We start from the raw sequence: 24,614 nt of genomic DNA, 5'->3' as shown, positions 1-24,614 counted from the left end.
CTTGCAAGTCTTTTACAAAGCATTAATTCCTTCCACAGTTTGACAAACTGTCAAATTAATGAAGGAAACCCGCCTAGGACTTGATGTCCTGCTCAGCTGCCACCAGCACTCTAAAAGCCCTGCAACGCCAGTCACTCCTGGGGAAAACAAAACACCATGACATCGAAAAAGCCAACTAACTGCCAAGTTTTTAGGTCAGGTGTTTTCCAGAGACTCCAAGATCTTTACAGTATTTTGCCACCTTCTATTGCCATTTGGAAAATCCTGAGTGCCAGTAAAAAGGAGACACTTAGAGGATGCTGGGAAAAGAACAAATGGAAACTTCAATGACTTCTACCAAGGAGTCAGCTCTGCTGCAACAGTGGACATGAAGCTTTCCCTCTGGGTTAAGCAGTCAATCCCATATTGAGTAAAGTTGTGGTTTTGGGGGTTGGCTGTTTTTTTTGCTATGTCCACTGGCAACATTTAAAGCATGAGGAAAACATGCATGCAATCTAGAAGCCTTTAAATTAGAGAGGTGCAGAATACCTCACCACAGCTCAAACCAGTTCCTTCCCCTAAAACCAAGTTTTCACAGAGCACGACGTAAATTAATCCTTGAGAAGGCTGTGAGGTTAATGGAGACCTTTTGTGTAGAGCATCAAAACAAAGGAAAGCCTGTACTGAAGATCACACTCTCCTTACAGAGAGATAACTCAGTGCCTTATCACACATTATTTGAAAAAAATAAATTAAACAAAACAGATTTAAAAATAACAGTGAGAAGGGCATGTGTACTGTGGCCTCTCCAAGCCCCAACATACCAAGTACACAGATCATCGCTTTACTTAACTCCGTGAAAGCCAAGGAAAGATGTTCTTTCCAATGCTCTCTGCAGAGCCTAAGCTGAAGGAAGAAAATAAAACTCTGAACACTCTCATTTGGTCACTAGAGCAGGAGAAGGGAAGGAGAGAGAGAAGGGCCAGCCAGCTGCCTGCCTGATTTCAGCACTGCAATCCCATGACTGCATATTTAGTAAGTTGGTGTCCCCGGCAAAGAGGAGAGGGAAGGAAGGCTGGGAGAACTCAGGCCATGGTGCTAATTCCTTTCCTGCACAAAGACAGTCTCTTGAGGACACAGGCCTGCTTCCTGTAATGTGATCTCATAGTCCAGGTGGGAGAGTTTCCTTCGAGGGAAGTTGGTGAGAAGTTCAAACCGTTCATTGGGGTAGCCTTTTGACTGGACATGTTTCACAAGAGCCTGGAGAGACAGAAACGTAGAGAAGTGTCATAGAATTCAACACAACACGAATGTAAAAGATATCCTGCTTTTCTTTAAAAAAGAAAGTTTTTAATCACAAATTCTGAAATTTTGTATATAGTATAGACTCTCTTTTACTTTAATACCTAATTTGGCCCACACCTGGTATGAATAATCATAAAAACTAATTATGAAGTGATCCTTTCTCTGATTCTTTAAACAGAAGGAAGACGTACATTGTGATAGGATGAGAGGTGACGGCTTTAAACTAAAGGAGGGGAGATTCAGGCTGGATTCGAGGAAGAAATTCTTTACAACGAAAATGGTAAAATATCAGCACAGGTTGCCCAGATAGGTGGTGGATGTGCCACCTCTGAAGACATTCAAGGCCAGGCTGGATGTGGTTCTGGGCAACCTGATCTAGTTGAAGATGTCCCTGTTCATTGCAGGGTTGCCTTCCAACCCAAACTATTCTATGATTCTATTCTATGATGGAAATACACTCATTCAAGAGAGCTGAATTCCACATCACACCTTCAAGTCACAGGAAAGCATGATTTGGAAAAAATCCTTAAGTGCCCTAAAACAGAAGCCCCCATCACTTGTTCATCAGACATTATCCTTACACTAGACTTAAAAGCCACCAAAGAAGCATTTTTGTGTGGCAGTACTGACAAGAATAAATGCAATATTTTTACTGTTTTCTTTCCCTTCCCTCAAGAAGCACGAGGGTTTGGGGGAGTGGGGACTTTTTGTTTTTTTAAAGCTCTTTTCAATTCATGGACTTCTCTGCCTACGATAGCAATTGAAGCAGAATGCAGAGTGTGTTAGGATGAAGGGGTATCAGCCTCAAAACGCAACAAACACACATATCAGGAAGGGCTAATGTCCCTGTTACAATGCAAGAGATTTGCCAAGTTCATCAGGAAACACAGCAGATGACAGCATACAGTACAAATAGCCAAGGACAGAAATGGAGACTGGCAGAACAGCAGAGGATACAGAAACACAGCAAGACTTGTGTGGAATGAAAAGTCGTAGCTTTTTAAAGAGGGGGGAAAAAAGACAGTAAGTATGTAATAGAAAAGTGTGGAAAAAATAAAGCGGCCCCAGCAATAGTGCTGACTTAGTTTTGGAGGGCAACTTATGGCAGCAAATTAAGTGTAAGATAAGCCAGCAGTATTAAGCTTCTACTAGTACTATCTATTCTGCTAGCTTCCCCTCACTATTTAGCTGCCACTTCCAGACCCCAGTGCCCCAGCACAGAGGAAAAACTGGCTGTGAACAAGCACCTGGCACTTAATTCTGCAGCTCACAGGCAAGGGGCTCAGGAGATTAACTGGGTGGCTGTTTGGGTGTGTGTGTTCTGGTAGGCAAGCTGTCAAGTCATATGGCATAGATGCGACACAGCATGCCTCCCACAAGAGCCTGCAATACTCTTTCCAGTGTTTCAGGGGCATCAACGCAGCTGCAGCATGAGGTCCAAGAGCTGCAGGAAGAGGTCAGCTTGCTCTGCTGTATCAGGTTAGATAAGCAGGAAAGCAGCACGATACTGGTAGCAACACTGCAAGGGCAAGAATTGAGGTCTCATGGTGCAGACAGAATGGGATGACCAGAAGCAAGACACACACACACAGGGAGAACAGCAACTTGCAAGATGAGGCATCCTGGAGACCTACAGCAGCAGAACAGCAGCTCTCCTCTCATTTGGGGAAAAAAAACCCCAAAACCAAACAGTTGAAAAAACTTATAGAAAGTCTTGTCAATATCTGGGGAGGACAAACAAATTCCACTGGAAAGCACTAATGGACTCACCAATCCTATTCAGCAAGTCAAAACCAGCATGGAGAAACAGTGCATGCTGGTGGAGGAGACTTCTGCAGGGCACAGAAGCACCCAATTGCCAATGTCACTCCAAGTCTTGGATGCCTGCTGCCTGCCTAGAGTTAAGATCCAGGATGTCATGGAGACATTGTCAAAACTCATCAAGAAAGCTCAGCACATGTCTACAGTGCACCCTTGCAGCAGCGACAGGAAACATGAGCTGTGTCAACAAGAGTATTTCCAGCATCAAGGGATTCAACCGTGCCACTCTGCATCTGGGCCACACTTGGAATAGTGTGTTCAGACTACACGTTCAAGAGGTACAAGGAAAAACCTCTGGTGTTGGTGTGAGACCCACAATGTACCATCAGCTAAAATTTCTGAAGTGCACCTGTCTCCTTAAACAATTTATTTTTATTGTTCTGGATAGCTCTAAAAATGGAAGCAGTTAAGGGCTGAAAAAACAGCATGGAAAAGATGCTCACAAAGAAACACCTGAGACTCAATTTTGATCTGACTGAAATGGCTTTAAAAGATCACATAACATGAGCATAAAAGCTGCCTGTTCAGCTCTGCAATAAAAATATATCTTCACCCACAAACCTTGACTCACCTAAATTCCTCTGCTGACTGTAGAGCGGGTGGCAGCAAAGGAAATCACATGCTGAGATTAACTTCCTTTAACTACCATAGTCCATAAAAGGAGTCAAACCAGAAGTCAAGATTGTAAGAACTGTATCAATACACTTATGTATCACCTAAATAAATTAGCTAAGTGCTACATGTTTAATAATGAATGGAAATTTGTTTAACAGACTGCTTTCAAAAAGCAGTTATGTACCTGGAAAAGTATTATACACCAGTGACTGCTATGATAAAAGAAGAATGAAGGTCTGCCAACCAGTAAGCTGGTTCTTACAATAAAAGTGATGATCTGCTAGTGTCCCTTAGGCTTTGTATTTCAGACTCAGGACTCCAAGTGTAGCACTGCAGCCAGCCTACATCCTACCACTTACACTTGGATCTGAGACCTGGTGGTGTAAAAAAAGCAACTTTTCTTTTTCCTTTCATTTTCAAGCAGAAGAGTCAAGGATGAGAACACGAGTTTGAGACACTGTACACTTCTACAGTGTTGTTAACTAGCTTACAGTCTCATTTTCTGTAAGAGATGCAAGATTTCTCAATCTGCACAAGATCCTTCTGAAGAGGTATGCTTTTGCATTCCCTAAGACTTCAATGCACAGCTTTTAGGTTGATTACATAAAAATGAGCTTTACTGGCCACTGTGTCATGAAGACCCACAGGTAAGAGGAACACAGTGGCCTCTACCCACTACTTCCAGGGAAGCACCTGTAGAATTTTAATGGAAATGCCATTCACATAAACTTCCCCAAGGTAAGCAAGCCCAAAGCACAGCTGAGACACACACCTCAAGCATAATAAGTGAATAATATTGTAATAAAATTTTCAGGGGAGAACTTCCTCCAAATTCTGCTCTGTCATCCATATCCAGAAAGGAGTTTGCAAGTACAATGAAAGGAACTGAGAACAAGAATGAAGAATTATGCTTTTGATTTTACCATTCTCTAACCACAGGCAACAACTGAACTTTTGCATTTAGGAAAACAAACCAAAACACAAATGAGTGAGCTGAGAGTATTTTATGGTAATTTAAAGATTAATGCAAAAGCCATTTATAGTCATTTTAGAAAGGGAACTCTCAGTCTGGGGACTAAAGAAGACACTGGAGTGTACATGCAAACCAAGCATCAGCGGAAACATACAGAGCCAGCAGGCTCTGCTGATCAGAAGAGGAACACCACAAAGAAACACAACAGAATGACACTGCAAGCACCCCCTGCATATAAGACTTCCACAAGATTCAAATTCCATAGTGCCACCCCCAGGAAAATAAATTCTCCATTTTCAGCTCTCCTGTACTCAAACAAGTATTCCCATTAACTCCACTCACCAGAAGTTTAGCTTGTTCAGGCAGTGAAATCTGTTCCCTCTTTCCATCTGGATACCTTAGCATCAGCTGTGCCTTTGGTCCTGCCATAAAGGAAGTTACTATAAGTTAACAAACAAGAGGGCAGCTGAACTGAGATTTTCTGTAGATTTTAGGTGGCACACTTTACTGTGCAGCATAGCAGGGTTAGAGACTGGAGACAAATACAAAGTTCCAGTCTCCGAAGATACACTTCTACCACACGTGTTTAAAATACAACACACATCAAACTCAGGATTCTGTCCATAGTTAACAGTAGGGACCAAAACTGGACAGTGTTCTCAGAGAAAAGCACACTGTGCTACCTCTGCCTCTGAGACCGCCTCACTCTGGTGTACGGCTCAGGCACCAAAAGGAGGAAGAGACAATCCAGCAACTTGTTTATATTAGCCAAAGTTGCATTACTGAAACTCAGTCGAGACTGTCAAGGCAGCTAAGCTAAAGGAGCATGAGGTGGCGCTGATGCTGTTCTACTACTCTCTACCACAGTGGTAGAAGCCCTGTTACATGCACCTGCATTACACACATGTGTACTTTATTCCTGGATAAGGTCTTAAAGTAAGAAACTTGAGCTCAGTGACTAACAGAGTTCTGCAGTTTGAGGCATCACTATGCCAAAGCGGTGCTGCTGGCAAGGTGAATCGCTCAAACATCTGGTGTCAAGGAGGGAGTAAGACAGAAGAAAAGATTTAGCTTTTCAAAATAAGGGATGAAACCACCCTTCTCAGCATATAAAGATTTGGGGGGGGAAGAAGAGAAACATAAACAAAACACAGGTCACTAAAAAAAACAAGCCCCAAACCTAACAAAAAACACAACATGGCAACTTACCATTTACGTCTAGGCCCTGGAACGTACTTTCAGACTTGTCAGTTGACTCCTCCAGTACCCCTACATCAACGCAGGGAAGTACTCTGTGATTTGATGTTGTTGCAGGCTCAGTCCTTGCAGGGGGTTCAGGCTGAGGCCTTCGGCTCTCCTCTTTTTTATACCCCAAGTCCTTGTGTGGAGACTTCCTCAGCTTGGCAGGATTCTCCGACTCCTCCTCCTCCTCAGATCCACAAACTGAAATAAACTCTTCACTTCCAGAGAAAATCTCTGACTCGGACTCTTCATCTGACCGACTCTCCTGCTTGGCCTGTGTGGAATCAAAATGTGTCTCCTGTAATGAGGCTCTGATAGCAGCTTCCAACTGGCTGTCCTCACTGGCATCAATGAGACTCTCCTGTTGAATGCAGACATAACACAGATACATGAAAATTGCTTTCAAATACATACTGAAAATCCAGAGGACATCAGTCTTCCAAAGAGAAGCTACTGTCAGGAACAAACAGCGTGGAAAGCTACTCATGCTATGATGACTTAATGACTTAAGAGTTTCACATGGGGTCAATATATTTTCCTTCCACACATCCACAGTTCTGTGACTGTTAAATCCAAAACAAATGCTGAAAGCACAAACTGCGCAACAAAAATGCTATCATGGGAGAAGGCATTCTCTGGTGCACCAGATCCTTGTATGCTCTTGCACTAATTTGTTCAGTCTGCTTATACTATAGAATGGGACAACAGTACCGCTGGGTAAGACAGGTTAGCATGTTCTTTCAGGTTTCTCCAGTTTTACTAGACGGTCTTATACTTACTGAACGAGAACATTTTTCAGGAGGGCTGGTAGAATGACCATCCAGCTGCCCATGCTCACTCAGGAACCCAGTCACTTGATCCAAGAAAGAAGTCACATCCAGCTGGTGCCACTCCACTAGTTTCTGACCTAGGGAACAAAAAGTGTCATGAAGTGGAATTTCAGCAAAAGATTGCAGCTTAACAGGTGAAACACACCAATTCACTACTGTGTGTGCATTCTTGAAGAGTCTGTACTTGTGGAACTGCAGCTTCCTACAGGCTACCACCTGATATTATGAAGCTTCCTCCCTCTGCTCCCTTGAAAAGGTTTCAGTCATAGCCAGACATAAGTACAGACCCTGTTTATTTCTGTCTTCATTTTACCTATGGGCATGTGTGCACAGAATAGTGAATTAGGTTTCAAAATGAAACAAAACCAAGACAAACCATTATGTTTACGAAGAAGCTTTTCTACATTTTTGCCTGTTTTGATTCTACACCTTAGCAAACCTCATTTACTTCTGTACATAAAGAGCTAAGAAGAATATCCTAACTTCAGTATCAACATTAAAAATAGTATGTGGCTTTGGGTGGATTAAGGCAGACAGCAGGAAATCTCAGCTCTGATTAAAGACCTACTACTTCAGTCCTGAGAAGAAGGAGACCAGAGCATTAATATTGTTGCACTATATCATGATGAAACAAGACAGGGTGTTGGGATACAAAAGAAAAGTAACAATTTCAAAAGAGCTGGATGGGTAAGTAGAAGTTTGATTATTCAGGTAAAAAAACAAAACCAAACCAAACAACAAACCCAAAGCCAAAATCACACTGGAAAATTAAGATGCAATTTAATATGTCACTGCTGAGAGTCACAAAGCTCCTGTGCAAGGAGCTGGAAGCAGATTCATGTAATGCTTGCAAATATAGTAGTTTATTCATCACATAATTTCAAGTAGCTTTTGAAAGAACACTAAAAAAATTGCATTCCTGGGTTTTACCACCAGGTGGTACTATTTTCACTTGCTAAGCAGAGTACCAGGTAAGCTCTATTGGGTGCAATAACGACGTACACAAAATCTTATCAACTCCTGGGAGTTTTATTCCCTCAGTTCCTCCAAAACATATATCTTCAGGAACAACCAGTCTCTCAGAGAGCAAAACAACGTAACTGAGATTCTTCACTGAATACAACAGTGAAGTTGTATGGAATATATAAACTGCAGGTAACCAACTGTCACTTATCTTACCTGTCCTGGGATCCAGGATGGAAACATAAGGGAAGTCTGCTAATTTATAAAATTGTATGTACCTCTGTCCTTCCTCACTGTCATGGTATACCTAAAAAAATGCCACACAAGCAAATTACTGGGTGGAGAGGGAACACAAACTGTACCTTGACAATAGACAAAGCTTTTCCTTTCACAGTACAAATGGTACACACATTTCTCAGTAACTGACAGGATGAAAATACACCTCTAACACTCCATATATTAGAAGCTAAGTAGTAACATCTTGAATGCACAAGTGAAAAGCGGTTTATGCACTCAAATGCATACTCATCAACTAAATATACATCCATGAGCTACACTTCCATTAAGTACTGCATCTTTTCTACAAGTTCACCAAGAGAACTGCAACAGTGACATTTTATTCAAAGTTGCCTGTTCTTTCCACTACCCCACCTACCAGGACACCAAGTTACCTGCACAGCCCTATTAAACTTCTCACCTGCCAAAAAATGAAATGCTCCCGGATTATGTTCTTCACAGCCTCATTGCTCCAAACATCACGGTTGAGACACTGACAGGCAAAATCTTGCACATTCTGTATGTTTATCATGAGCCACTTGTTCTGCATTTGACCACACTCCTTGGCCTGTAAGCAGAGAGAAAAGCTTTATTAGACAAAATTGAAGAGCCAGACCCAACCAATGCCAGCAATGATCAGTGATGGCTTCTAACACTGTAAAATTTTTCACCAAAACCCCTTCACAGTGAGAAAGATGGACAGTGCTAGTGAAAAGGCATCCACAAAACTGAAGGCAGGGCTGAAAGACCTGCTTAAGATGAGACTGCTTGAATTACAGAACCACACTGATGAAGCAAGCTGCTGGATTTCAACAAACCAAGCACAGAGTGGAAAAAGCAACTTGGGTGGGTGGGACACAGGGACATCAAATAAAGTATTTGTTTGGGAAAGAGTGCAGTCAATCACACTGATCTGAAAACAGATGAAAGACCTGCTCATTCTAAAGATAAACCTGTGGATCATCTTCTATAAGTAGATTGTATAATTGACAGAGGATCTGCATAAATTTGACAGAACCCCCTCTCTGCATGTTTTTTTCTTCTCTCCAAGTTTTGAGTTACTGTATTACTGTGTCACTGCCAAATTAGGCATCCTTTTTTGATGCTCATTATCCAGACTGCAAATGGGGAGGGAGACAGGAAGGCGCAGGAAGAAATCTTACTGGTTTGAGTCACAAAGCTGGCATTGTCTGATTGCTTGGTTGCAAGTTAATGGTAGGAGTTTGATCAAGAATGTAATTCTGATCGCTGAACTGTCATACCTGTTGAAAAAAAGAGGGCTATATCAACAGCAGGAATGCTCTTACCACCTGGAAAGACTGGAACTAGCATATGAAGTGCCTTTCTTTTTAAAAAATTTAAAAAGTGTAAGTGTGTTCACAATCCTGCTGGTAAGGTACTGATCAGAAAATTCAAGGAATTGGGATGTTACTCAAGATTTTGCTGGTTTGGGCAATATTTTGTTCCCCAAACCAAAGTTTTTACTCTTAGAATGAATTTCAGCCAGTGTACTTTTGAATAGTCAGCCCATCCAATGTGTGACAGGCAGACACGTGAACCCCACACACTTAGCCTCATGAAATGCCTGTCTACAAAATTAACCTACATGGCCAAGTGACCTTCAGAGCCAAGTTTTATTTTATTGAAAGGAAAAAAAAAATGAATGTAGAAGCACAGAACAGTCCTCCTGTTCTCACAAGGGACCTTATGCTAACTACTTACCACTAATATTATAGTGTCAGAATCCAGTATTTGGTCATCAGGAGAGAAAAGTGGGGCAGGCAATACTCAAGTAACCAGTAAGGGTCTTAAATATAGTCATTAGGCTGCAAAGGCTTCTTTTGAGCTAACTGTGGATTTTGAGAACTAACTCTAGGAAATCAGTTTAAGATGAGGCCTAGAGGTACTGCCCAAGTTTAAAAGGAACAAAAATCCTTATACTGTTTGAGTCAACTGGATTGCCTTAGTCCTGTGTTCTAAAGTAATCCATACTAGATTAAAAGAACTCAAAAACTAGAAAGCTGGAAAGTGCATCTTGCTCTTCTATATCTACTTTGTATATTTTTCATTATCAGTGAAAACCTACCTCTACCTTTCCCTCACTCACCTAAAGCCCTCACAAGTTTGCAAGCAGGAAATTCCACTCAGAACATTTGCAAAGATGAGTTTCCACCTGTGGAGCTGGTGTAGCTTTTTAAACTACTTGTAACTTCCTTCTAGAAAAGCAAAGAGGCTTTACATGTAACATTTAAAAAGATGCCATCATCTCACACACACAGAGCTTTGCTCTTACACAGCTACTGCTTTCCTTCTGAGGGGGTGGAAAGTGTGTGGGGTGAAGAAATGGTGCCTGTTTGGAGATTATATTGGTGGGTCATTTTGGTAAGTGACAAGAGAACAAGGGAAGGCTTAAGATCTGGCTTGTGTATCCCGAAAGTCTCATGGCTTTAGATCTGCTGTTTCATCAAATATCAACTGGCCCCCATTTCTCTTCCTCTTTTAAGGTACAAAGGCCAGGCATTTAAAGAGCACACACACTGGGTAAATACAGAACAATCACTCCTTGCAAACATCTCTGTACAAGCTTTCAGCAATCAGCCAGTAGGAACTTTCAAAGACAGAGGTAGCAGATCTAATATACAAAGGAACAAACACAGAAACAAAACAAAACCCATCTGTCCTGACTTTACCTTTACTTTTTATACTCAATCACATTTTTCATCACTGTGACAATTTATAGCAAGAAGCCAGCAAACTTGTTAGACAATATGTGGAAGTCATCTTATTTTACACTCAGTAGTGGATAACCTCTAGCTTTTGACCTACTCAAAATAACATGTTTTCCTTTCATTTGTCTTTTCTGAACCATGCATGGTTTATAAATGTTGTGGTGGTTCTCTCTTGCTCAGCTCTGTTGAAATGCACTACTCCTTTAAGTCAAGAGGGAGAAACAAGGAAGTGGAACTAGCATCTTATGACCTTCTGGACATCTGCTAATCAAGCATGGTTTAGGTTGCAAGACAACAGATGACCAAGTCAGAGAATGAAATTATCTAACATGAAATAGCCTATCTGTGCTGCATTTATACTTCTTGCATGGGCTAAGGCATACATCCTTTCATCAACTAGCCATACCTAAGCCAACAGTGCACCCACAGGCTATGGTTCGGCAAACAGCCAGTCTAGAAGCATCTTATGCAAAGATAATTGCATCATTTGAGTACAGGGACTAGATTAGCTTCCAAACTTCCTGGTGCTTGCTACATACAAGGAAAATCAGCTGTAAAGCAGAGAGCAGCTAAGAGAGGTTCAACTTACAGAATGAGGACACTTCATACAGACAGACCTGAAACTGTAACATTACAGTTACTTCACAGAAGTAGCGAAATCCTAAAGAGCATTAAGCACAAAACTGCAAGCACCAGAACTACCTCCTCCCTAAACAAGAAATGTAAACTAAGTTAATCCAGAGTGTACCACTACAAATTAAATCGTATCTCGCATCATATGCATGAAGGGAGGAGTCTTTGAGGAGTCTTTGAGATTAAACCACCACCATGCTGTTCCATACAAACCGTGTTTGGTATGCAAAAATCTTCATTAAAGAGGTAACTATGAAACTTAATACACATTAAAGCTTGATATTACAGTCAAGAAATGACAGTTACAAATCCCTTGCACAATCTTAACTGACAACGGCCTAATAATATAACCATGCAATACTACTCAAATACAGACTATATTAGTGACACTGGGTATTTAAGCTCTAAAAGTTTCTCTGATATTTTATACTAGGAAAAAAAAGGCAGTTAGAGCCTGCAAGATGTTGACCTATCAGTTGTTTACTCCTGGTTTGTATAGCCCATTCCATCAGTCACTATGGAACTGTGGAACATCTAGTGGCTCATGGTCAAAAAGCCTGCAGGATTAAAAGAAAGCCTTTTATAGATTTTCTGTATCAAATATTTTTCACCACATTTCTATGGTGTAATTTAGTTAATCACATACTTAACTTTACAAATACAGCGATCATAAGCTGTTCTATATGTGAAGCACAGTCTTTTTTCAGAGATATCAAGTTAAAATAAATCAATGCCATTCAGCACTTGAAAAGTTTTCTTCAACAGAAGTTAAATATCAGCTACTCTTAAAAGGTAATATTACCGAGCTAAAATGAAATGGCAATTTTTTGCACCTTACTGGTAAGTTTCTTTGTAATTGTAAAGTTCTTCTGGAAAACCAAAAATAACTGTATCTATTTTCTAGCAAAATCAACCCTTGGGTACACAAAAGAGGGGCAACAAAAGATGAGCAGCAGATATATGAAAGCCTTAGTAAGACCAGATGCCATCACTCTTGCTATGTTCGAATAAAGTCAGAAATCCTAACTGATTCTATGACAAAACGTATGTGGCAAAACACTGACAATGTTATTGTACACCCTCAAGAGGTCAGAATAGATCACGTACCAATAATAATAAACCCCATTTAGGCTAACACTAAACTACAAAAGCATCAAAATGACAGTATTTAGTCTTTGGTACTTTTGAATGTCGTACACATCTCTGATTTATTATAGCTTATAAATGTTTCCCTAAGTGTACAGAAAAGGAAAAGGCTAACAGTAGCTTGCTAAAGATGAGTTCTGAGAGACTGATCACTGGATTCATGGGAGGCCTGACACTGTTCCAGGCTAAAAGCAGTACAGCAGTCTACAGGTAAAAGGTAAAATGGAAGTGGTAAGGGTCAACAAACTGAGAAGCTGAAGATTTCCACTGTGGTGAAGTTTAGGAACACCAGTTTGAAATGAAGAGTATCTCACTGGACAAGGAACTGCACAAGTACAGAAAAAAGGTGAATGCCAGTACCAGAAATTGTACACATTTTTAAACTTGAGTCAGATCTTTGACACTGTTTGCAGTATCTGTATTGCACCATTTGATGATCAATTTGCATTTTCATGAAGTCATCATACAATAATCATCACCACCCTCTTCATCTCAGCTACTTAAAGATGACGAGGTGGAAGTTCAGTAGTAACTGTAACTTCTGAAAAATACCTAGAAATTATGGACTTAAAAAATAAAAATATATACCAGTTTGCGTATCTCTAATCATTACTTAAGTCACTGATCCATATTGTAACTCATTACTAGATCCATACATGCCTACACAGAAAGGAAAAATGACACTTGAAATTATTAAAGCTAATGGTCCCCTTCTCAGGAGATCTCTTGGATACTTTTCCATCATGACCAGATGGAAAAGACAACCATTATGATTTCATACAAGAGCAAGGCCTCTATTGAAGATAAAAGTTGTGTCTTCATGACAAAGCCGCATTCAAAATACTTTTACTAGCTCAGGTATCAAAAACCACTTAGCTGTGTTAACAGAACTCCACCCAAGCTTCTTAGCAGGGCTGTGCTAAAAACTGTATTGCCTCTTGCAAAGTACTTGCTCACCTATCAAAAGCAATTACTTCAGCTTTTTCTGTATCATGCTCTATAGACTTTGAGGGGTGCAATTTGTCTGTTTCGACCAGCCTCCCTCGTGCACTAAAGTCTTTCACCAAGTGTGATTTGCCACACTGACATTTAAGCATAACTACATTAAGTCCTTCAGTAAGTCATCAGCATTTCCATATGCAGCCCATCAAATATTTATCACTATACAGTCGAACACAAGGCTTCCACACTGCACGTGGTCATCACAGAAGAAAGTGCACCAAAATTTCAGAACTTACCGTTTCAAAGCTGCCTTTGTGCATCAGATCAATGGGAGGTCTGAAGAGATCTGCTAGAGTAGTGAGTTTCTTATCTACTGCCCCTCCGTTTCGTAGCTCCTGCTCCTGTCGAACTGCACAGCCCCAGAGGAAAGGAAGCTAAATTAGACAAAATACTCACAAGTGGGTTTATTATTTGCTGTATGTCATACACTTTGGCACTGAAGTCACAAGGTCAGATCCCACTGAACAAGATTAGCTGCTATGTAAGGGAAGAACCCTGCCTGCCCTAACTTTCTCAAGCACTGGGCATTTATTTTGCTTTTAGAAATCATCTTAATGAATGTTATCAGCAAAGGTGATATGCCAGTATTCAAAAACAAATGAGTGAAAAAGCAGCCATGACTTATACTACTGTCTCTTTCAGGTGAACAGATTTTCAGCCTTGTTTACCCCCAAGTACCACACTTCGAGCATGTTTATTTTAGTGCTATCGATTCCATTCAAAATAATACAGAACATATTTCCTACATAGACATGTCCATATACAATAAAAGTAAATCACAGCTACTGCTCACCTAAAAATGCATGGATAGGATGTATTTTATATGGAACCAAGACACATTAAATGTGCAATAACTATCCCACAACCACAAGCTTTACAGTAGTGAGAGGAGCTGTCAACAGGCTATAACATGCAACCCATTTTTGAGCAGACTCTGATTTCCACAGGGAAAAAAGCATCTCTGTGAAGGAGGCCTAGGGCCAGGAAATAATCTGGTCTTTCAAGGCCAGGGCCACTTTTTCAGAGCTTGCCAGTGGTATTTATGCAGCTTTACCAAAAGGCATGATAAAGTTTTATCATAAGCCCTCACAATGACTTGACATATTGTGCATCTCTAAATAAGTGGAGATGATGAGAAAAAAATCTAACGGTATGACGATCCTGTAAATGGTGTATTTTCATTAACACAGCTGCCAGTGACTTTAGCACTTGGGCTTATTATTACCAGAAAACCATAGGCAAACCTGTCAGAGGAAAGAAAGTAATTATGAACACTTATTTTCAGTTCAGCATTCAACTGCACCTAGACATGGGAACCTGGTCAATGGTTAGACCTCTTGAACATCCAGCAACATCAGTGACAGCAACTGCACAATGGCTCTAACTCATCTGGGAAATGTCTGTTCTGCTGTCAAATAATCATACTCTGTGAAGCTTAATGGCTTAAGTTACAGCTCAGTGCTTTGTCATTTGAAGATTCTACATATGAACAGACAGTGGTAAACAGCAATTAAATTCATGAGAACCTTGTGTGTGGCCAAGGTAGCTGCCTCAGGGCTACCCAAATCTAATTCAAAAGCCAGAATGACCACCACTGGCTAGCCAAGAAAAATTTAGTGAATGAACTTAATTTCTACATGGGTGCTAAGATTATTCCCCCTTTTCAGTTCTCTCTAGAGCAGAAAAATAAATGTGCTCAGAGTTGTCAAGAAAATATCTGCTATACCAAAGGGGCCAGAATATACTGTCTGTAGGCTTTCCTTGTGTAACACAGGAAAGTGTTCGGACCAGCACCCTTATTACCTGCTTCATGTGTCCATTACTCAGTACTCTCAGCTACCCCAGAAAAAAAATCTAACAACCTTAACTGTACCACAAATGTGGAAGAGGCACACCAGCAAACAGTACTGACACTACAACTATGAACAGCCTAACAGTTACTAGAAAACCTCACACTTTTGCTATACAGTAGGCAATTTAAAAAAAACATTCAACAACTGAAAGCTGTCCTAACTTAAAATGGAAAGGATTTTCCACTCTTATTTGCATTAAAAAAACCCAAACAAATTCTAGCTTACTGATCTGTAGACACTTACTGGTTTCTGTCTGAAAATCCCGAAAGCCATCAAATATTGAGCGCGCAGGTCTGCGTCTTTTAGGAGCTTAAAAAAACATATTGCAAGAGTTATTTCAGAAGTATCTTATCAAAATAACTGCACATTAGTACTTTTCATCACGTGTGGGAGAATGGAAGAGGATCCCAAAGCATGAATGATGAGGGAGCAGGGTCATTAAGAAGGCTGGGAGGAGGATGGAAATGGGTTATAATACCCGTTTCCTAACATACGCTCCCTCCAACAAACCTTACCCCAGAAACAAAACATGGTATCAACAATACACTCAAGTTTAAATTCAGCCCTATCTGATGGGCTCACCAAGGCCCATCAGAATCACAGCATCAACATGTCACAATTCCTGTCAAGATTTTTTAGCAAAGACCTTCAAGTAGATAAAAAAAAAACCCAAAACTTTGAAAGATGACACCCTGTAGGATATTTTCTTTATGAGGAAATACATTTGGGTTTTTTTCCACAGCATGCTCCTACTCTTTACAAAACTCTTATCTGGATCCTGTCCCAACTTCTTGGCTGGACTGGCAACAGCCACACTCCAATGAATCCAGCATCACTATCTGCAAAGAAACCTTCAGAACTGCAGCTGGACAGAGAGAGTGGCGTAGGAAGATAACTGGAATAGTACCTAAATGTAACACTGAAGTCCTTCCGTACAACACAACCACTGCACTTGGAATGCAAACAGAACTGCCTGCCAGGGCTTATTCCAACTATTCATCTGCATCACTATCAACTGAAAGGAGAATTTGAAGGTAGAACTTTCAAAGGCACAAGAAATAAGACAGAATAACTGATAAACAAATTTAAGATAAATACAATGTGTGCCCACCAGAAACCTGTAGTAAGAAAAATCCGTTTACATTGACAAAGCATGACCTACGCATGGGTTACAAAGCAAGTACCTCCAAAATTTGATTTTAGAGACCCTTTCGGTTTTGCACCCACAGTGTGTGCAGCATCTTTCAGCTTGTGCCACTCCAAGGGCATAAAGAACGGTGCACAGTTCTTGCTCCTTGCATTCTTCCTTTACAAAGGAAAGAATCGGTGTATCCCATACAGACTATCATGGAAAAAGAAAGTAAGCCTGAACGAGGAACACGCTTGTGAATAATGCCTAACTCCTGTTAGCAACGTCTCTTTCACCTCTAAAAGCTCAGGCACAAGCACAACTCATTAAATCCAACTTCGGAGCAACTTAAACAGCAGCTACGAATAGCAACTGAAGGACCACTTCAGCAAAAGCAGCATTTCGATTGCCAGGCTTAGCTACAGCATGGCAGTGCTGCTGAAGATGTTCACAGCAGTTCAGGCAGCTCAGGACAACCACCTCAACATGACACAGAAACAGACACATTCCCTGTGCTTAGAGCTGAAAAGACAAAGTGAACTGCCTTTCCAGTTTCAGCTAGCTTGTTATAAACACGAGTGCCATTACTGAGCATATTCGCACTGATAGACCAGACCGTGCCAGGAGGTTCTCACTTATCTAAAGATCACTTCGGTTAGGTGGTGAGTGTGTCAGAGATCACTGTGACAGGTGGGTAGAACAGGACCAAGCATTAGAGTCATCAGATCTTAATCCTTCACTTCTTAGATTCCTGAACCCACAGGAGTATGAACACCTTTGTCAAAAGGTCTGTTGGACCACAGGAACAAGTGCGCTGTCTTCAGAGAGCCCTCAGCAGGGCACCTTCCTCTGCAACCACCTCTCAGCTTGTACATCTCAGCTAAAGACCCATCTCATGTTGAAAAAAAAAAGATAAGAGAAAACCAGTTCCAGGGTAAACCTGAAGCTTGGCCTCCTCCTTTCTAGCACAGGAACTGAACAATAGAAAAGAACATTTCCTACAGTTATGAGACCACTTTAAATATGAGTGCTTGCATGCCTTTCCTCGATAAAAAGGGCAAGGCCCTAAACTCACTTGGCATGGCAAAAGCCACGCAGACAGGCAGAAATGGATAGATATCCATACAGACATTATACAAAAGGAGAGGATGATGTACCAGGTAATCTAGCCCTGCTACAGAAGCTCCACCCCCATGCTTCTGTAAAAGAACCACTACAGCACAGGTCTGAGATTGAGGGTTTGAGATTCAGAACATTAGTATACTACCACGAGCACTAAACACTGTTTTAGGTAAGTACCCAAAAAGAAAATAGCATTTCTATCACCTGTTCCCTTAGAGGTGAAGGAAAAAACTTTCAAAAGCAAAAGTGATAAACAGTTCCAGAAAACAAACAAGAAAACTAGCTGCATGATGCACTTTGAAGAGCAAATTAAATTCCTAAATGAGGAATGAAGAAAATTATGACTAATCATACAGTTCAGCGCTTTTTCCTGAATTATCATCTCCCTGAAAAGCATGCATTTGTCCTCTTTATTTTCACCTGTCAGTCAAGGCTCAATTGTTTATCCCATCAGCTTGAAAACTACACTTTCACAGCAGTATCACACGGTTCTGAACCATAGAACACAGGTGTAGACTTGCACAGCTGTAGCCTCATAAAAGTCCCATGAAACAGGAGTTTGCAGATTTGTACCACTGGGAAGGCAGCATCTCTGATGTGTGAGGTTTTCAGTAACACTGGTATTACTTCCAAGAAGGCAATCATGTTACATGGCTGCAGAGTTGCAGCAAGGAAAAGAAGCAAGAATAAAAATACATCAATGCTTTCTTCATATTCAGCAAGTTCTGTTTATCTTCTGTCACTTAGCTCGTCTCAAGGCAAAGAGAAGAAACAAACAAACAAGAGCATAAGCCTACCTCCAAACAAGGGCTCAGGCTCTACTAAAATTTCCTGTTTTTGAGGAATTGGAGCTCGTACTTCATCCCTGTGAAGTGGGAAGAAAAAAACAGCTTTAAAAAATCAGAAAGATTATAATATTCCAAGCACATAAACCACATCCCATTGTACTCAAAAGGGTCCTGCAACCTGAACCAGCTAAGGATGCTGCTGTACCACTGCACAGAATCAAAAGTTCTGACATCAAAAGGGACCAGGCTTTGTCAATTTATTATTTAAACATTTTTAATTCTTTAATAACTTAGCAAACGCTGCTAATTGGTCCATTTGCCACCTTCTTCCTTGACTATCTACATAGAGAAAAAAAAATATATTATCTCCCTTATTCCTAGCTTCCTTCTAAAACTTTTTGCTTCCACTTGAAACTCACAGCCCTCACTTTTCCAGAGGAAGGAAAACAGGATGGTCAAAACAGACATTTCCCCACATTTCTGAAGTACTTTTTGCTTACACAGCTGGGGTGCCTCACATATCAACAGCTTAGTTATGCCTGCAGAGACTATTAGATGATCTGAAATTAAGAATAGGAGAAGAAGGGCTCCAAAACAGTTTCACTTACTCAGGGTGGTCACTCAGCCCATGGAACTATGCAAAGGAGGGCATGGATCACCCAATGAAATCTGTTCGCTTTGTCCTTTCTATGAGATAACTCTTGAAGCGCCCTCTTCCCTCAGATTCTCTGAAGTTGTAAAGTGTGCAGTTTGTGGCTCCTGACCATGTGGGCTTCGAAGAGTAGCTGAGACTGATGTTAAGACACTCATGCAGGTTTTGTATGCTTATTTCTCTGCATAGCAGTGTACACAACCTAGCCTTTCCAGCGCCACATCTGGTTACACTTAAGTTTAAACCAACACCATAAAACCTTTACAAGTGGGACTGAGGTTATTACTTTAATAAGAAACAAAAAAGAACTCTTTAACTGACAAATTAATGTAAAGCAAGATCGTTGGAGCAATTTAAGAGTATCTTGCTACTGGATCTCCAACTTCTATGTCTTGAGCTCTGTCTGCAAAAAAAGAATATGTATAAATCACAGAAAACTTCTGAAGTAATGAAAGAGAGACTAACTTATGTTAGTCTACATTCCAACTTAACATAGTACGAACCTGTTTACCCAGAACAATATTGGAGCAATTAAATGTAACAAGATATCAAAGCAGCACATATTACATGAGTTGACAGAAGGTTAGAAATGGCAACTGCCTTATTTTTTGCCTTACACTATTAAATTCTTAAGACAGAATAATCATTTTTACAGACAGGTTCACCAGGTACATACTCAGTGTGTGGTCGAACAGCAGACACCCCTGCAGAACTGGTGCTAGGCTCCTCTGCTATGCCTCCACCATCCAGAAACATGGTGACAGCCATCTCCAGATTATTGTTGCACGCTTCAAGCATATGCTTTCCCACACTTTCACTGGCACCTGTAATGATGGAAGTAAAAATTGAGCATTCTTTGGAAAACATTTTGATTGGAAGTGCTAGGAGCAGCTGACCAGCAAGCCTTCTCTCTCAAAGCATTAATAATTAGAAAGAAAGAACAGTTTATTAGTTGCCATTTATCTCTGAGGTACAACTCTGATATGAGACGAACTTATCTCACAGGAGAAGGGAATGCCTGCATATAGGACAGGCAGACTTTTTCCTGCCATCAAGAGAAAACTTACCGAAAGCCATTTGAAGGGGTTTAGCATTGGTTTCCTTTTTTTCTAGATATCAGACCTTTTTCAGTTGAGTTGGACCTGGTTCAATTTTCCAAACAAGAGCAGGCAAGTACACAAAACCCATGAAAACCTGACCACATTTTAACAGGGTGAATACTATACCTGCTACTAAAGTGGTTTTTACCCATTTATAACAGATATTTTGAGATGGAAGAAAAGATACCCTGTTTTACTGATTGCACTGAAAGACAAAAACAAGCTAAAGCTCAGTCCACAGAGGGCTGAGGGTAGGAACAGAAGGGAGCCAAGAGGGAGAAAGTAGTACTTGTCTACACATTTGTATATTGACTAACATTTATTAAAATCTCTCCTAAGTACACTTAAATCAATCTTACTCTTGCTGCTCAGAATGTAGTTCTTAACATCACTTGTAACTCCCTCCTGAGGAGTTACAGCCTCTACCTCCCAACTTCTTCACAAAAAACACAGAATCATAGAATAGTTAGGGCTGGAAAGAACCTTAAGATCATCAAGTTCCAACCCCCCTCCCATAGGCAGGGACATCTCACACTAAACCTTACCACCCAAGGCTTCATCCAACCTGGTCTTGAACACTGCCAGGGATGGAGCATTCACAACCTCCCTGGGCAACCTATTCCAGTGCTTCACCACCCTAACAGGAAAGAATTTCCTCCTTATATCCAATCTAAACTTCCCCTGTTTAAGTTTTAACCCGTTACCCCTTGTCCTATCACTACAGTCCCTAATGAAGAGTCCATCCCCAGCATCCCATCAACAGAAAGCATCACCATACCATCAACAGAAGCACTCTCATCAATGGAAGCTTTCCTGCACCCAGCCCCTTAAATGTCTACTTACTACAGCATCTGCCCCTATAGGCAGTGGGCCTGCCAAAGAGTTTATTTTCATATGGGAAGGCTGGTAGAGAGGAAGAGTGGCAAAATGCAGCTGAACCAGTTTGGGAGCAGCTTTTAGACCTGTAGAAGTTCTTACTAGGTTCACTGCAAGTCACCAAAATGAAGAAAACACTTTCCCCACCATCAGAGTCATAGATAACATCACTCTTAGCAAAACAGATTTGGATGTTTCTATGATTTTTCTTAGAAACACTCAAGAAGCTCTAGTTTGAACAGAAAATACCCTTGGAAACTGTTGAGATAAATCAGTTCTAAACGACACAATTACCCTAAACCACAGAGAAAGCCAAACTGATTAAGCGAACTGGTTTCCAGAAAACCTAATCTGCCTTGCCATGGCTCAGGTAACAGTTAGCTATATTTGAAGATCTTAATCGAGATGATGAAAGCACAAAATAAAAACCAGTAACATTTCAAGAAACTATTTTCAGCTCATTTCAATGTCAACTGTAGCAATTAAACAATACTGGCATATAGTTATTACGTGCACAGCACCCTACACCCTCAATATACAGTCAGTAATGCAAAGTCATTAATTTAGAAGAGCTAGAAGAAAAATTACACTCAGCCCTCTGCTGTTTAAAGAGATACCAGCACAGAAAGTGCTTGTACTTGTTCCTCATAACTCTTCAGGAAACTGCCATCATATGCATGTTTTCAGTGCTTGTGCCAGCAAACAGGAAATATTAAATATTTCTTAAGTCTCAAATCAAACTTCAAAGACACCCCATCATTCCACCAGAAAAGATACACAGGAGCTACATTCTCTCAGAAATACTTTTCTGAATGAGAGCACCAAAGAAACATAATTCTGCCATCTAGTTAAGATAAATATATCAAGAACTATTTCTACTTATAACTCACTATCACCTACATGAGAATCAAGCTGTTGTATATATTCAGCCTTTTTCCCCACAGACAGGAGTGAATTCATGTACTTAGAACTCAAAGTTGAAAGCTGCTAACACAAACCACTGGGCTTTTGAGCACCTGTCAAATCACGCCACTACCAGCAAGACAAGCTCCACACAGCACACTTTCAGATAGATCCTTAATTCTGTTAAAATGGAAAAACAAAACTCCAAAATTCGACTTTAATAGTGGATGGGTGAAGCCCATCAAGTTTTGTTTTTTTCTTTTGTGAAAGCAGAAAGGTGGGGTCCTCTTATGTTTGGCATAAACCATTCATAAGCCATCAGGAAGGCTAAACTATCGTGACTCTGCCCGTTCCAGATCAGTTTTTAGCAAGTATCTCAAGCACTACCAAAAGAAACCACAAGGCACACATGGGCACTACATGAAAAGGTATTTGCTGTAGGTTCTTTTTGTTCAAAGGGTTTATTCTAAAAGGCTTCTTTAAGTACAGCTGAGTGATCAGTAATTTCCAGTTGACACAGGATGTTCACAGCGTACTAAACATCCTCAACACCCCTGTTCAGGATTTAAGGGCATCCAAGCCTGAGTACAAGGACACAACCCTAAATTAAGCTGGTTAAACAATTTAAAAAGTTTCATGTAAATCAAGGGAAAAAAAACACCCAAACCACCCCCCCAAAAAAACCAAACCAAACAAAAGAAAAAACCCAAACAAAACAACACAAAAAGCCAAAGATGTTTTATTAAACACTCCTTTAGTATTTGATATGCAGTGCCATAAGCAAGGGGGAACTATAGTGAAGCCGGTTAAACACAAAGTGGGTCAAACGCTCATAGTACGCAAGCCAAAGCAGCAATGATCACCTGACGCAAACTTCAATTTAAAAGCGACTAGCTGTTTTCCTTAGAAAACTAACATAAAACTTCTCAGTAACCTGACCGTATCTTAAGACTGATTTATTTTTATCGTTTTTAGCGCGGACACAGCGGTCAGCTCCAGGCTCCCTCCCGGCCGTCAGCTTTATTTGCAGAGGCGGGACGCGATTCCCGGGGCGGAACGGACCGCATCGCCAGGAGGGAAGGAGGACGTGCACCCGCACCCTCACTACCGAGTAGCTCGGCATACCAAGCACCCCAAGCCGCCGCTAAAAGCGAGGGCGACACGACGACACCCAGGGCGGAGGCACCGCGGATCCCCGGCTCGGGCACCTACCGCCGCGGCGAGCCGGGCCCCGGAGCGAGCCCGCTGACAGGCCCGGGCGTCACCAGCCCCCTCGCCCCGAGGGAGGCCGCGGCGGTGCCGGGTGGACCCCCAAGAGACGAGCGGGAGCGTGTCCGGGGCCGCCCGCCCGGGCTGCTCCGCCTCGCCCAACGCAGCGCCTCACGCCATGACCCGCTCCTCCCGTCCGGCCTCCCGCCCCCGGCCCGCCGGGGCAGCCGCCCCCTGACGCGGCGACGGGGGCCGGACGGAAGCCGCCCGTTAAGCACGCAGCGGCGGCGGCGGCCGCGGATCAGCGGGGCCCGGCTTCCGTGTGCCTCACCCGTGATGGCGGTGAACTGCTGGATTAACCCCTTCAGCGCCGAGGAGGCCGCAGAGCCCCCGTGGGCCGCCATCTTGCCGCCGCCGCACAACAACACGCACGCCGCCAGCCCCCACCCTCTGCGCAGGCGCGACACCCGCCCGCGCCCTTCCTCTGCCCGCCGCCGCGGAGGCGCCTCTCTGGGCCGCTGCGGGAGGGGCGGGAGTTACCATGGCAACGCGGCCAGACCCGCCCTGTTGCCTCGAAGGCCCAGGGAGGAGGCAGTTGCCCTGGCAACGCGGCCCGCCCAGCCGCCTGAGCGGCTTTTCAAACGCTGCCGCGGCTCGGCGGGAACTTCCGCCTCGTTGAACAGCCCGAGTTCATCGTACACGGGATTCCTTCACTTGGCGTTGCGTGATGAGAAGCTCACCATGACCCGTCAGTCTGCGCTCGCAGCCCAGAAACCAACCGTGTCCTGAGCTGCATCAAAAGGAGCGGGACCAGAAGGTTGAGGGAGAGGAGTCTCCCCCGCTACTCTGCCCTGGTGAGACCCCCCCTGCAGTCCTGCGTCCAGCCCTGGGGGCAGCAACACAAGAGGGACGTGGAGCTGCTCGAGTCCAGAGGAGGCCACAAAGGTGCTCCAGGGGCTGGAGCACCTCTGCCATGGAGCCAGGCTGAGAGAGCTGGGCTTGTTCAGCCTGGAGAAGAGATGGCTTCAGGGAGACCTTAGAGCAGCTTCCAGTGCCTAAACGGGCTGTCAAGAAATCTGGGGAGGGACTTTTTACAAGGACATGTAGTGACAGGACAAGGGGAATGGCTTTGAGCTCAAAGAGCAAAAATTTAGATTAGCCATTAGGAAGAAGTGAGGGTGCTGAGGCCCTGGCACAGGTTGCCCAGAGAAGCTGTGGCTGCCCCATCCCTGGCAGTGTTCAAACGTTGAATCTGGTCTAGTGGAAGGTTTCCCTGCCATGGCAGAGGTTTGGAACTGGATGAGCTTTAAGGTTTCCTCCAACCCAAACCAAACAGTGATACTGAAATGCTCCATGAGGAAATACCTAAAAGGACAAGCCAAAGAGGTACCTGGTGAGGATTATTATGTCGCACGCACACTGAGGAATGTGGTTATCTTTGCGAGCCGAGAGCTTGCAGCAACCCACC

At 42.3% G+C, this 24,614-nt stretch overlaps 1 protein-coding gene across 3 annotated transcripts; it reads right to left on the bottom strand.

Moving 5' to 3' along the window:
• Positions 1-421: 421 nt before the first annotated feature.
• UBXN7 (UBX domain protein 7) lies at positions 422-23,667 on the bottom strand. 3 transcript variants are annotated; one of them, XM_061345240.1, is made up of 11 exons: positions 23,478-23,663; positions 19,735-19,882; positions 18,416-18,483; positions 15,611-15,676; positions 13,751-13,863; positions 8,426-8,572; positions 7,945-8,035; positions 6,715-6,842; positions 5,903-6,296; positions 5,036-5,115; positions 422-1,239 (listed from the first exon to the last, which is right to left on the bottom strand). In XM_061345240.1, exons 1-11 carry the CDS (start codon positions 23,548-23,550, stop codon positions 1,078-1,080), a joined length of 1,470 nt encoding a protein of 489 aa, XP_061201224.1. In that variant the 5' UTR covers positions 23,551-23,663; the 3' UTR covers positions 422-1,077. The 3 variants fall into 3 exon arrangements, with proteins under 3 accessions (XP_061201224.1, XP_061201225.1, XP_061201226.1); XM_061345241.1 differs by lacking the exon at positions 23,478-23,663 and adding an exon at positions 23,150-23,419; XM_061345242.1 differs by lacking the exon at positions 5,036-5,115 and having other exon boundaries at positions 23,478-23,667.
• Between the last annotated feature and the right edge of the window lie 947 nt (positions 23,668-24,614).

This window comes from Neopsephotus bourkii, unplaced genomic scaffold (genome assembly GCF_033783945.1).
Source record: "Neopsephotus bourkii isolate Nb327-2 ecotype Australia unplaced genomic scaffold, CSIRO-AGI_Nbou_v1 NB_234, whole genome shotgun sequence".
In the NCBI taxonomy this organism is placed as follows: Eukaryota; Metazoa; Chordata; class Aves; order Psittaciformes; family Psittacidae; genus Neopsephotus; species Neopsephotus bourkii.
This window is presented reverse-complemented; position numbering and strand designations above follow the sequence as displayed.

Coding starts and splice junctions, on each gene's coding strand:
- UBXN7 (XM_061345240.1), bottom strand. CDS start 23,550: ATGGCGGCCCACGGGGGCTCTGCGGCCTCCTCGGCGCTGAAGGGGTTA. Junction 8,036..8,425: donor AGCATTTCATTTTTTGGCAG/GTGAGAAGTTTA, acceptor GCATTTTTTTAG/GTATACCATGACAGTGAGGA. Junction 1,240..5,035: donor CTGAACAAGCTAAACTTCTG/GTGAGTGGAGTT, acceptor CTGTCTCTCCAG/GCTCTTGTGAAACATGTCCA.